General features: G+C 40.3%; 1 protein-coding gene across 1 annotated transcript in view; it reads left to right on the top strand.

Annotated features, from left to right (window-relative positions):
• DUSP10 (dual specificity phosphatase 10) overlaps positions 1-11,581 on the top strand; it is a 39,404-nt gene extending 27,823 nt beyond the window's left edge. Inside the window, exons 3-4 of the mRNA XM_065938367.1 lie at positions 6,995-7,366; positions 11,048-11,581. Coding sequence (XP_065794439.1) covers positions 6,995-7,366; positions 11,048-11,313 — 638 coding nt within the window. The 3' untranslated portion in view covers positions 11,314-11,581. The remainder of the gene's footprint in view (positions 1-6,994; positions 7,367-11,047) is intronic.
• The last annotated feature ends 2,168 nt before the right edge of the window (positions 11,582-13,749 follow it).

The following is a 13,749-nucleotide window of genomic DNA, read 5'->3' as shown; positions in this document are numbered from 1 at the left end:
AAGTATTAGCTGATCCAGAGTGCTAGATTTTATAACCTACTGAGCTGTTGTAGTAGAAAGGATGGCAAATAATCTGGAATGTCGATTTCAGGTAAGCATTAATAGTCTAAATTATGATTTTTGTCCAGGAGAAAATTCAATGAAAGGACCATATTATTAACCCAAAATTTGAGAATATTCTAGCATAAATTTTTGAAGACTTTTCTGTGTTTTTTCCTCTCAAAATATCACCAAATATAACTTTGTTAAATTACTATTAGGCGTAAAGATAGGGGTAATATTTATTTTGTGAGGGGCATTCTTGAAGTAATTTCCACCTATGATTTGTCACTAGATAAGACAGACACCAGAGAGATCCTTTTACATATCTTTTAACTTACATAAATTATTTCCAAAAAGAGATTGATCACCCATCCATGACTGAGAGAGAGATTGATCTCTTCCCTTCAGTTACTGGTATCAAAACATACCAACAAATCACCTATCTTCTTATAACATGTAGCTAAGTCCTGTGTACAAAGGGATTTAAATCAGGTTATTCCTGCACTCTTTCCCGGATGCCTGATATATAAGAGACTGCCTTCTACAGTTGGCTTTTAAAGTACATCTGTAGAGAACTTGTATCTCCTACTAAAGAGACCAGACAGTACAAAATCCATGAGGCAAGGGACTAACAAACGGACAGATATATCTTCCCAGAACACAAATATTGCCCAAATAATCAAAATGTGCTCCTTTGAATTCAAGATCCTAATTTTTCTTAAAGAGTTTTAACCTTTATGGTAACTTGTTGCTTGTGTTTTTTCACACATTGGACAGTTCACATGTAAGCAATGAAATGACATCATTTTAAGGATCATAGGGATACTCTTCTCTGACTCACAGTCTCCACCAGCAACACTGTTGGTCTCGGCCTTCTAAGTTTCTCTCTCTTCCCCCAGTAACAAACTCGTTTCTTTATCCCTTTTGTTCTTACCTTACACCTGGTGACACAGTACTTTTGACTCATTCTCCCTCTGTAATGCCACCTCGCTTAGGAAAGGATAGGCATTCCCTGGGGACACAACTGATCATAAAACAGTTTAGGTGATACCTCCTGGTATTGAACTCGAAACCATTCCTACTATAAAATCCCCTCTTGCATCTATGACTTATGAAGACAATTTCTTAAAGAATAAGAGGTAGAAGTAATCTTTGTGGATCTAGATTATATGCCTAATATCCTATAATATTCTAATATTCCTCTCTCCTGTTAAGGTGGGTGATTTTCTTCCCTGAAAAGTATGAAAGAATCCCCCTCCCACCCACCCCATCTTCTGTCTTTGAGACTTTCAACTCTGGAAGCCTGACGTCAGCTCCAATTTATTCAGGCTTTGTGAGAATAGGATCTTGAGAGTCTGCTCAGATGGACTCCAGTTTCCACAGAGAACCCACAAAATAGTATCCATAAGGACCCATTTTCTAACAGTTGCTTTCTCATTTATGGTGGTAATAACTCATGTAGCATCTTATCCATATTAAGGGCTCTATGACCTAAACACTACTGTTAGCTCCACATGATGGGTGTGGAAGTTGAAATGCAAAAGTGTTAAATAACTCACCAAGGCAACACAGCTAGTTAGGAGGGAAACCACGATTCTCAGCCCAAGCAATCGGGCTCCAGAGTCTATGTTCTTAACCACTATCATCAAGCACCACTTTACTTTAAAAAACTAATTACCCAGTAAGAAAATCTAGACAACAAAAAGTAACAATGAATATGCTCACAGCAGGCTTGTAGAAAAGTCCATCTTGCATTCCTTTCCACTTTTGTTTGGATATTCATACCATTTGCTGACCTTCAGTGAGCATTTTCATTAGATTTCTGGAAAATACTCTCTTTTCAACTTAGCGTACAGCCAAAAAGCTGGGGTGCTAAAGTGCTGGCCATCTTTGGAAGATGGAAATGTTTTGCTTATAGATTCTGTATTTGGATGTAGTTTCTTTAATTTGCCACCCAGAGCACTGCTTCTGAATCACATTACAGAGGGCTCTTGTGTTTCTAGAGCTGGGATAGCCAAAACAGCTACAGGAGCTGAAATGCATCTATAAAGAGAGGTTTCCCACTTCAGCTAGAATCCATTGCTTCAGCAGTACTCTCACTGCACTGACCTGTTGGAGGAAACTCACCAGTTGCATTTTTACATATTTTGTGGGGGTACTGTGTTTTCTTTGTTGTTGCCATTCAGAATCCACATGCTGACCATACTCATTTTGGCAGAGAACCTGGTTTTGAGATAAGGTTTGAAATGTCTGCCCCCAGGACTGTTGCTCATGCCTGGGAAATATTTGCACTGATAACTGCGAGGAATTTTGTGTCTGGAGAGATCACTCAGCCTGTGGGACTTGGGGGCACAGGGGAGAGAAGCGAAGGGAGGGGAGAAGAGGGATTTGATTGAAAACACTCAATTCTCCTCTGGCAAAACCAGGAATCCAAAGACATGCAGACTTTTCTTGGGAAAGCTAGGACAAAGAAAATGAAATCAAATGCTTTGTTTAGGAAAGACAGGATGCTGTTGCTTTCTTTATAATAAAAGTATATTATTTAAACTATAAAATTGCTCAGATACCTTGGTTTCTAGTTCTTCTTCGATAAACTTTTAAAATAAAAGCTCTCAAACATTAGCTTATCTATCATTTAGAATCTTTATATTAAGCAGAATTTTTTTCTGGGTTATAACCTCATATCTTGAAGCTCTTTTATTAATTCAGTTTGTACTTTATTTTTCCTCCTTTTCTGGCTTCTTTAGAAATTTTTTTGAGATATCTAGTTTTTTTTATGAAAGTATAGTTGATTTACAATGTTGTATTAATTCCTGGTGTATAGCAAAGTGATTCAGTTACAGCTATATACACATTCTTTTTTAAAATTTCCTTTTCCACTGTGGTTTATCATAGGGTATTGAATATAGTCCTCTGTGCTATACAGTAGGACTTTGTTGTTTATTCATTCTATATATAAAAGTTTACATCTGCTAACCCCAACCTCACACTCCACCCCTCCCCCAAATTCCTCCCCTTTGGCAACCACCAGTGTGTTCTTTATCCATGATTCTGTTTCATAGATAGATTCATTTCTGTCATATTTTATATTCCACGTATAAGTGATATCACATGGTATTTGTCTTAGAATTTTTTTTTAGGTCTTTAAAATGGTAGTTTCCCAAAGTAATGAAAAAAGTGCTTAATATGTGCTATATATTGTTTCAAAATACTTTATTCTTATAAATCAGTTTAATTCTCAAGACTGTCGATAAGGTAGGTGACCCTGTTTCATCTGTGGGGAAACGGAGAAGAGAGGTAAGGACCTCGTACAAGGTCTCACTGCCAGTGTTTGGCAGTGCTGGGATTCAGGCTGAGCAGTCTGGCCTCAGAATCACTGCACTGCGTTGAGGGTTCTCACAAACTTCAGAGTCAGCAGATCTGCTGAAGGCGAGGGCAGCAGCAATGATGACACTGTAGTAATGAAATATTATTTATCAAATGCCCGATCATATGTTTACATAGGTATCCTATACCACGATTCTTTGGGTAGGTGATATTATGTCCACTTCACAGATCAGTAAACTGAGGCTTAATGAGGAAAATAGATTTGTACCAGGTCTTACAACTCTCATGAGACAGAATCACAGTTGCAATCTGTATCTGACTGCCTCTTACCCTTCTCTTAACCACCATGCTACATTGCCTCTACTTCAGTTGTTAGTTGTCGTCTTGTAATGTTCCTATGTTGTCCTAACAAATACAAGATAATCAAAACTCCTCATGAAGTGACCAGTCTGTTCGGCTTCTATGGGATGTGGTAAGGTAGGGAGGAGGGAAAGTCGTTGGAAGAGAGAACCACATGAACCCTCCTCCTTCCCTTCACTTCCAAACCTCTAAGGGAAGAAAACAGTCCTCCCTACAGACATCTCTCTCAAAGCCACTACTATGAGATTCTGCTGGTTCATTTTGCTGTAAGCACCATCCTCAGAGTTCTTTAACTGCAGTATCTTGATGTGCATGACCCTTAGGGAGAACTGATGCCGACACTGGTCAGCAGACTGGCAGTTGAACAGACTGTTTGTTCATATCCCTCAATGAGCGTTTCCTTGTCTAGTTAATATGTGTGAATTAGAATATTTCCTTTTCTATCCACTCTGCCTCCAAAGATTCAATGAACAGAGTTCCCACATGGCTTAAACATATACATAATTTCGCACGTGAGCACCCCCTGGGATCTGGAGCATTTTGTGTCTGTCTGTCTCCAATTCCCTCTCTTCCCCTCCCCTATGCGTTTTCTCCCCCCATTAGGCAAATGGAAGGCTCATGCCACCTGTTAGCATTACGTCATTGGCTCCCCAGAACACAGTTGCACCAAAGGCCTTAAACAAAGTAGTTCTTCTTGTATTGTTTGCACTCAAAGAGCTGATATCATGCCAACTGATGTCATTGTATGTCTTTGTGTAACTGCTATGGCAACTGGGCAGGTGGGGAGTCTCCAGCTGATGTCATTGGGGAAGGAGGTGTAAAGACAGAATTTTAAAAAGCTCTATGCTGCTTTTTTTCTGTGTGTGTGGTTTTCTGGCCTGCAGTTTTTGTTTTTTTCAAACTAGCTGCTTTTAAGACAAATTACAGCTTGAGTACCCGAAATAAGAACACAGAGAAGCCTCCCCCCCTCCTCCACCTACCCCAAAAGGCTTCTTTTGAGTTTGTTTTGTTGTTCTGTCCTCTCATCTTATATGGAAAAGTGTAACAACTGTCTTTTTCTTAAGGAAAAAAAAAAGTGAACTAGGTTCCCATCACAGAACTGGTGTGGAACTGTTTGCTAGGATTTTATGGAGCGAGAGCTGAGCAGACTTCTAAATAACTCTTCAGCCTCTTTCATGGAACTTGTGTTGGTGATGGTGGGTAGTTTCAAATTCTTGTTTAGGTATGTTCACTAATGAAGTTTTTTCTGGTAATCTCCATTTCTTCCATCTGCTTGAAAAATGATCCCTTTGGATCCAGACAAACTTTTTACTTTAATCATTATTTCATAGCAGAATAAACTAATAAGATGTAAAGGCAGAATTTAATTCTAGAAATTAATTAAAATGAATCTGTAACTCTTGTTTTTCCTTTCAAATATGTTTAGACACAGATGGTCATGATACTACTCCTTTCAAATCACCTTTGAGTCATGGCTGCATCTTAATGAAAATAATGATTTCCCGGGTTTTCATAACTTGTGTGCAGTTGGCTGTGAACAGCACTGAGTCTTGGTCTGGGTTACAGCCTGGAGCTTCCTGATGCGGTTGGCAGAGATGAGACTTGAAATGGAGCAGGACATAGATTCAGAAACTGGTGAACAGTTTGACTTCCTGTATTTATTTTAACACAACCATATCCTGTTCACACTTACGTTTCCTCTCTTATCTCCTCAAACTATCAAGAGAGAAGTAAGGCATCTGTCTGGAGGACAGGGGGAGTGGTAAATGTTGTGTTCTGATGACTTTCAGCTTCTAGGAGATCTCCAGCTTCTGTTCAAAGGGAAGGCCAGAGTGTATCTGATTGATAAGAATTAGAGTGCTCTGAGTAGCTAATACTGTCAACTCTGATTTCATAGCCCTTACATGCACATTGTGTAACTTGACCTTCATAATAATCCTTTGGGCTTACCCACAAACACATCTACCAAATATTAAAGAAAAAGTTTAAACAACAGACTATAATCCATACATTTCCCAATTTAAATGAGTGCTCTTTTTTGCTTGGCTCTTTAGCTTTTGATCATGTGGATGGTGAACATTTTTGAATCAACTTTTTTCATTTAATATTAAATAGAAACATAGTCTTTATTTTCATATGCCTTTCACAACTTTGAATGGCTACATAATATTGTACCTGGGTGACTGACAACTTTTCTCTTTTCAAAAATGTTTTTGTTTTTTACTTGGCCTTTCTAGAAAACAGATACTGCTGTAGTGAACATCTTTATGCATCTAGCTGGATATCTTTGGGCAGAAGATTTCCTTAAGATATATATTCCCATAAATAATACTGCATTTGCTGAGGGGGAGGTCTGCATACTTTGTATGGATCTCTGTATGCTGCTGCTGCAGCTTCAGTCGTGTCTAACCCTGTGCAACCCCATAGACGGCAGCCCACCAGGCTCCCCTGTCCCTAGGATTCTCCAGGCAAGAACACTGGAGTGGGTTGCCATTTCCTTCTCCAATGCGTGAAAGTGAAGTCACTCAGTCGTATCCACTCTTAGCGACCTCATGGACTGCAGCCTACCAGGCTCCTCTGTCCATGGGATTTTCCGGGCAAGAGTACTAGAGTGGGGTGCTATTGCCTTCTCCGGATCCCTGTACACCAGATTCCTAATCACACTAAGAGGTATATGTCATTACCCTCATTTTACAGATGGGGAATTTGAGGCCAAGAGAGAAATTAATTTATCCAGATCACAGACCCAGGAAGTGGTGGAACTGGGATTATAACCAAGATAATCTGGGTTCTTCTAAGGTCCTTGCTTGTAACCACTCTCTTGTTTGGGAGCAAACTTGGCCTTCTGGGTGAGGTGAGCTTACAAAGGGTGCAAGTCACACACCTCCACTGCCCAGTTAGTTACTGGCAGAAATTCTACACCCGAGGAAGTCATCTGTGCCTTCCTGGGCTCCTAAAGTGCAAGGCTGTATATAGGCCACTGAGCATATGACTCTTAGGGGCAGATCAAATGTGCAGCTAATGAAATTGCCTGATGCTTCGTGGAACTCCTTCCAGGGGAACATGCCCCAGTTTGGATAAAAGGCATAAACCCAAACTACTGCATGCAGCCTCCGAAATTTGCCCTGGGTCTCCCAATGGACTTTCATTTGTGTTTTGATTTTCTTTCTAAAAAAATACAATAAGCAACTACACACATTCCTTCTTCCGCCAGCTCTGAAGTTCGAGGGGGGAGTCATTCTCACTTCCTGTGTTTGTGTTCCAGGTGGACTTAGCAGTTTTAAGCAGAACCATGAAAACCTCTGTGACAACTCCCTCCAGCTCCAAGAGTGCCGGGAGGTGGGGGGCGGCGCGTCTGCGGCCTCGAGCATGCTACCTCAGTCCATCCCCAGCACCCCCGACATCGAGAACGCGGAGCTGACGCCCATCTTGCCCTTCCTGTTCCTTGGCAACGAGCAGGACGCTCAGGACCTGGACACGATGCAGCGGCTGAACATCGGCTACGTCATCAACGTCACCACCCACCTGCCCCTCTACCACTACGAGAAAGGCCTGTTCAACTACAAGCGGCTGCCGGCCACCGACAGCAACAAGCAGAACCTGCGGCAGTACTTTGAAGAGGCTTTTGAGTTCATCGGTAACTATCTCCCACGGGGAACTCTCATCTTCCGCCTTCCTCTTCCCTCCAGCTTTTTGCTTTGATAGCAGGTCCAAGATTTCTGCCTGAGCTGCAGAAAAGCTCCGCGAAAGTGTTTTTGGGCTCCACCACCTGGTGCAGAGTGTTCTCCTACGTCATAACCCAGCAAGTGTTTTGGAGCCATGGTTATCAAAATACAGTCATTCAACTGGGTTGGGAATCCATTCAGTGAGACCTCCTCATCTCTCCAGTTAGTGAAAAAGTGGCAGGGGTTAGCATCGAGATGTTCTATGACATCATCTCAAAAGAATTGGTAGAAAGGAGTTGGTGGTCAAAACAGGTGCAGGGGTACATGGTCTCCTGAGATTCCTTGGCATCTTGTAGGGAGTAAAATATAGCCTGCCCTCTGGTGAGCTTTCCTGTGTCTCAGACAGTAAAGGATCCATCTGCAATGCGGGAGACCTGGGTTGGGAAGATCCCCTGGAGGAGGGCATGGCAACCTACTCCAGTCTTGCCTGGAAAATCCCCATGGGCCGAGGAGCCTGGCAGGCTGCAATCCATGGAGTCGCAGAGTTGTTCACGACTGGGCGACTAAGCGCAGCAGAGCTCTGTATCCACAGGTTCCACCTCTGCAGATTCAGCCAGCCACTGATGGAATTTCTGGGTTGGAGGGCTGATTGTACTGTGCCATTTTATATAAAGGGACTTGAACATCCATGGATTTTCTCCATGGGAGTAGAGGGATCCAGGAACCAATCCCCTGCAGGTACTGAGTGCTGGCTGTATTGTAAATATAACACGGGTTTCTAAGCTCATCCATGTCTCCCTTACCTTGAGTCAATTGCCACTGCTTGAGATCAAGGTAGCATTTGCTGGAGGAGCGTTTCTGAAGGATATTTTTCAGAAACATAGTGCTATAGTGAACATCTTTATGTATCACATCAATGCAAAGGCGGTGGGGTGGGGGGGGTGGGGAGCAGTATTCCCCTTCAGTTTGCTTTGTCTCTCCATTCTTAAAGGTTATGTAGCCAAAGGGTGTGAAGTTGAGTGCTCATGAGATGATGCTAGATTTCTTTAGTTCACCCAGGCTCATTGAAGTAGAAAAAATCAAATAGTATAGCCCATGTAGTTCCCAAGGAGAGAAAATTCTAGTAGCAGCAGGCTTTAATCTCCAGAAGGAAGCAATGACCAACCTAACCCTAATCCTCAACTTTAACTTTTGCTGCTTCTAAGCCTCAAACTGTTGCAAAGCTTAAATGATCATTTGGAGAGGACCTGGTACTCAACAATTTTTTTTTCTCAAGTGACTCCAGTCTTTCTTATACAAAAGAGTGACCCAGTCCTTTTCCTAAATATTGTAGTAGGTTGTTACTGGCCTCTGTCTCAGGAAGAATGCACTCATGTTCAGTGCTCCTTTGTCAGAAAAAAAAAAAAAAAAAACAACTTGGATTTATTAGCCATTGAAGGAGGTAGATTTGCTGTAGAGTTGGCAGCTCTGGTCACTTGGCCCAGGCATTTTCTTGCTAATCTTGCCTGGTTTTGCAGGGCTATGAAATGTTCAATCTGGAAGGAAACTCCAAGCGATCACTAAACTCAGAAAAGTAAAGTGACTTCTCCTAGACTGTAGGAACTTTAGTATCAGAGAAGGGACCAGAGCCTAATGCTCTTGACTCCAAGGCCAGACACTGGGGCTAGACGCTCGGGCAGTGTTTACAAGGCCCTATTATTGGGTTGGCCAAAAAATTTGTTTGGATTTTTCTGTAAGTCAAATGTTACAATAGTTCTAATGCATAATGCTTGTGGATGCAAAGATACCTTGAATTCTTTATTAATGATATCTGAATCAAACTTTGAGTCCCAAGGGAGAAAAATTTGCATCCAAGTAGATGAGGAACTTCCTGGTTGACATATGATGTCATGAGTGCAATTTTTTGTCTTAGTTCCAGTTGAGGGAAGTTAGGAAATTGTTTTCTATTTAATGAGTAGCATCAGATGTGCTTAGGGTCTAAGAGGATTTCGATCAAAGCACCCACATTCCTTATAAATTATTCAGGCTCACCTGGTTTTTTAGAAAGAAAACAAAACAAACAAAAAAAATAAATAGCATTAAAGCCTGGAAACAGTTCCACATCACACCCTGAACAGGCACAATTTTTAAATTTTCATTGTTATATCATTGGGTAAATTGAAATCTTACAGTCTTGCTTTAAGAAAAACACACCCCGTTTTAGAAACATAATAGCATTCACAGAGAGGCTGATGTAAACTAAGCAGAGTCTAGGTTTAGGATTTAACTATGACAGTTGGTTATTGCTATGTCGGCTGATATTATTCCTGTATTTCCCTGTACCTGGTTAGTATTACTCCCATTATTCAGATAGGAGGATTGAGCTTCTGAGAAGTTACAGGATTCATGCAAGTTCCTCTGCAAGGTGGAACCATGACCAGACCTAGCCCTTTGTGGCTCATCTTCTTTATCCCCATGCTTCCCACTCTTAGGGTGGAGGCCATTAAATAGTGTGTGCTAAAAAGAAGAAATTGAAAACAGGAGATGCTTTTGTAAAATACTGTTATCTATGAGAAGTAAGTCAAATCTCTGAATTTTTAAGATGAAAATTTGCATGATGTTTGTTTTATCGAGCTATGAGTGAGTAACCAGTAGAAGTAGTTTATGTTAAAATGTGACTCTCCTTTACATACTCCTTTCCTAGTCTTCTAATTGGTGTATTTTTCAGGAATATTCTCTTTGGGATGACTTTTATTGGGTTGGCCAAAAAGTTCGCTTGGGTCTTCGTTCGCTCCAAGAAGCCAAACGAACTTTTTGGCCAAGCCAATTGTTTAGAAGTGTCACTAAGAATTCATTCAGACAGTGCCCACAAGCTGTTCTCCTGGGTTTTTAATATATCTGAAAACCTTTAAAGTATTATCTTTTTCAATTGCCCTGGATTCTGAGCCATCACTGGAATTCCTCCGTCTTCCATGTCATTACCATGTTAGAACAACATGCACGGATATGAGGGGATTGGACAGTTCAGATGGAGGTCACACCCTGTGCCTGAGTACTGCAAGTCTTTAGTTTTGCAACAGTAGGGCTTTTTGGTGAGATGCTGAATACAGTAACTTTCTAGTTTTGTTCCTTTAGCCTCCTTCAGCATTTCCTAAGACTGAAACTCTTTATGTATTTAATACTAGTTCCTGTACAGAGCAGTTCTACAATATAAAAAAAGAAGTGCTTTTTCTCTATCACAGGTGGGAGGGACATTGTTAATAACACTAGTTTCGGTAAGTGACACAGTGTGACAATGGGAATTAGCATCCTTAATCAGAAGGGTCTACTTAACTAGTGACTTGTTTAACATTTAGGCTGATGATGTCATGGCTCCTTCCTCAGTTGACCACCATCACCTGTGAAGTTCACTATTACGGTGAATGACTTTCACCTAGTCTTCTGTCTAAATGTAGAAATGTAGCTTCTTATTCAAGCTAATGTGGCTTTTAGCCAGTTCTGGAGGTTGTGACATAAACAGACACAAATAGGAAATTATACTTAGTTTCCAAACCATTTTAATGTCGTCTTTCTCTACAAAATATGGCATCATCAAGTCTAGATAAACGCTAACCTCTCTCCCTCCATCTCTCTGTCTCCTCCCCGGCACCTCTTGCTTTTCTCCCTCGTTCCAGAGGAAGCTCACCAGTGTGGGAAGGGGCTGCTCATCCACTGTCAGGCGGGGGTGTCCCGCTCTGCCACCATCGTCATCGCTTACTTGATGAAGCACACGCGGATGACCATGACTGATGCTTATAAATTTGTCAAAGGCAAACGACCAATTATTTCCCCAAACCTTAACTTCATGGGGCAGTTGCTGGAGTTTGAGGAAGACCTGAACAACGGTGTGACACCGCGAATCCTTACACCAAAGCTGATGGGTGTGGAGACAGTTGTGTGACCATAGTCTGGCTGGAAAGGATGACTGTTCTCCATTAGGAGATGAAGAGGAAGGAGTATGGATTCTTTTCTTTCTTTCTTTTTCTTTTTTTTTAGATGGGGGTAAAGTTTGTGAATGGAAGCAAACTTGTTTAAAAACTTTATTTTTAACCAGTGTGAGAAGAATTTAACTTTTGATGCCGTTGAGATTTACTTCCCACCAACTGACAAAGCAGGGAGTCTAAAGAAGTAATTTTTTTAAGCCAACAATAAAAATATCATAAAACCTGTTTCTTCCCCTTTTCCTTTTAAGCTATTTGTAGAGTTTACGATTAACTAGTCTGTGCAGGTTCATAGACCGAAGATATTACACTTTAAACCAATTAAAAAGAACCCAAAGTAAGTAGAAAAGACATTGAATCATGAAGACCTAGGATCTGCCTGACCTGTCCTTACAGAAAACAAAAACCCAACCAAACCAAGCCCTGCTGTGCTCACTGGTGCAAAGAGAAGACCAGGGCAGCTTAAGTGGTCTAAGAACCCTTCACATTCTTTAAAGAGACAAAGGATACTGTTGATTTTGTGTGTTTCATATTCTGGATTACTTTTCTTCCCTCTCTGTGTTTAAGAGATTTTTTTTTCAAATAGCAAGGAACTGACCATTATACCATATGCCTTCACTGGCTTCTCGTGCAATAATATGGTGTTCTGAGTGTGCAAATGAGTTAGAGTTGGCAGCTTAAAAATAGACAAATAGTGAAAAGTTGCCAGCTTGGAGATAGAAAGGAATTAAACAAAACCAGTTACTTTCTTTCCCACCTTTTTCCTTTTTTTTTTTTCCTTTGATTTGATTCTGGTTATAGTGCCATAAACCTTGTTACATATGTATATCAGAATGTAAAAAAAAAGACAAAAATTTATTTAAAAATATTTTTCGCAAAAAAACTTGGTGTGTTTCTGTTGATTGTGTAAAAATTTTATTTTCATTATATAAATGAAAATCATTTGGAAATGTGTCTTTTTCCTCTTCTTTTCCTCAATTCAGGTTCAAGTATCTCTTACCTCTTGTAAGGTGTCCATGTAACATAACTGAAAGTAAACACAAATTTTTGATACAGGGATAGAGAGATGAGGGAGAGGAAATATTCTCTGACCTCAGTGTGAAGCAGAGAGAATTAGCAAGCAAGTGAAAAAGCTCTAGTCTGCCGGGTCATGGTCCCTTCTCTGGTCACAGTCCTGCCATCCACTTCTGCCAGTGTAATTCCTCTTACAAAGGGGAAACCTCAGGTCATCTCCTTGAAAAAGGTGTGAGGTTTTACACCACACCTTGGTGTGGGGCCTTGGTGACCAGCTCACTGCCAGATTGATTGGTTAGAATTCTCTGATCTCCCCAGTGGCTCTTTGATCAATATCTGTGACCCCTACAATATTGATATTGTAGGGGTCTTGATATCCCCCTTCCATTGTCATTTACCCACTTGGCATCTTTGGGAACATTAATCATGAAGCATTGCAGGCAGATTATTTACCATCTGAACCATGGTAAGACCTGGTACCTACTGCAACACACTGCTGTCTCCTACTTTTCTGCCAGCAAACTGAATTCAACTTCATAAGTACAGCTTCCCCAACACACTTGGTTAATAGATAGTTGGTATTCCATGGGTTCCCAGTCCACAGAGGAGTAGGGAGGGGGTAGGGGAAGAACACAAATCAAATGTTTTCTATGTTTTATTAAAAATAGAAGCATCCAGGGAATTGGCCATAGGGAGGATTCACAGCAAATTAAAATTTGCCCAAGGTGAGTAAAAAAGTAGAATGATTTTGAAATTTCCAATTCTATATGAGTACATTTGGACATAATATCCTTGTGAACATTTTCTGACCAGTGTTATAATGAAATATTTTTGACATTTTAAAAATAGCTTTTCTACTAGAAGTGATTTAACTTTTTGTTTGATTAGAAAAGTAGAGACTGAATTTAACAAGAATTAACTGAAGGTTGTCTTGACTTAGTTTGGTTTATTACAAAGCGTTAAGAAGGTGAAAAGCAAATTTCTCTTATGGTGCTTTCTACTCTTCAGTCTAACAATTTTCTTGGTGCTAGAACATTTTTAAGGAGTGGGATTGATGTGTAATTAGGGATTTAAAATATATAATGATTTACTATATGTTTATTTTTCTTTATTCTAAGTCCAAATATTAAAGTTCTGATAGTGTGAGTTTTATTCCTTTTTTTTCTTTTTAACAAAATAAGTATCGCTATAGTTTCTTGAGCTATGTGGAAATAATTTATAATTTTTGAACTTTATAACTTTATGGTTTTGAGAGCAAGATTGTCCTGGGGCAGATAGGAATTCTGCCAATGAGCATACCAAGAATTCTGAGAAACTCATCTTTTTTCTACTAATCTGTTTTGAATCACTTAGCCTCTGTTTCTTCATGAGGAATGTTAACC

The sequence above is a fragment of the Muntiacus reevesi genome, chromosome 5 (assembly GCF_963930625.1).
Source record: "Muntiacus reevesi chromosome 5, mMunRee1.1, whole genome shotgun sequence".
In the NCBI taxonomy this organism is placed as follows: Eukaryota; Metazoa; Chordata; class Mammalia; order Artiodactyla; family Cervidae; genus Muntiacus; species Muntiacus reevesi.
The sequence above is the reverse complement of the archived record's forward strand: the minus strand, read 5'-3'. Positions and strand labels throughout refer to the sequence as shown.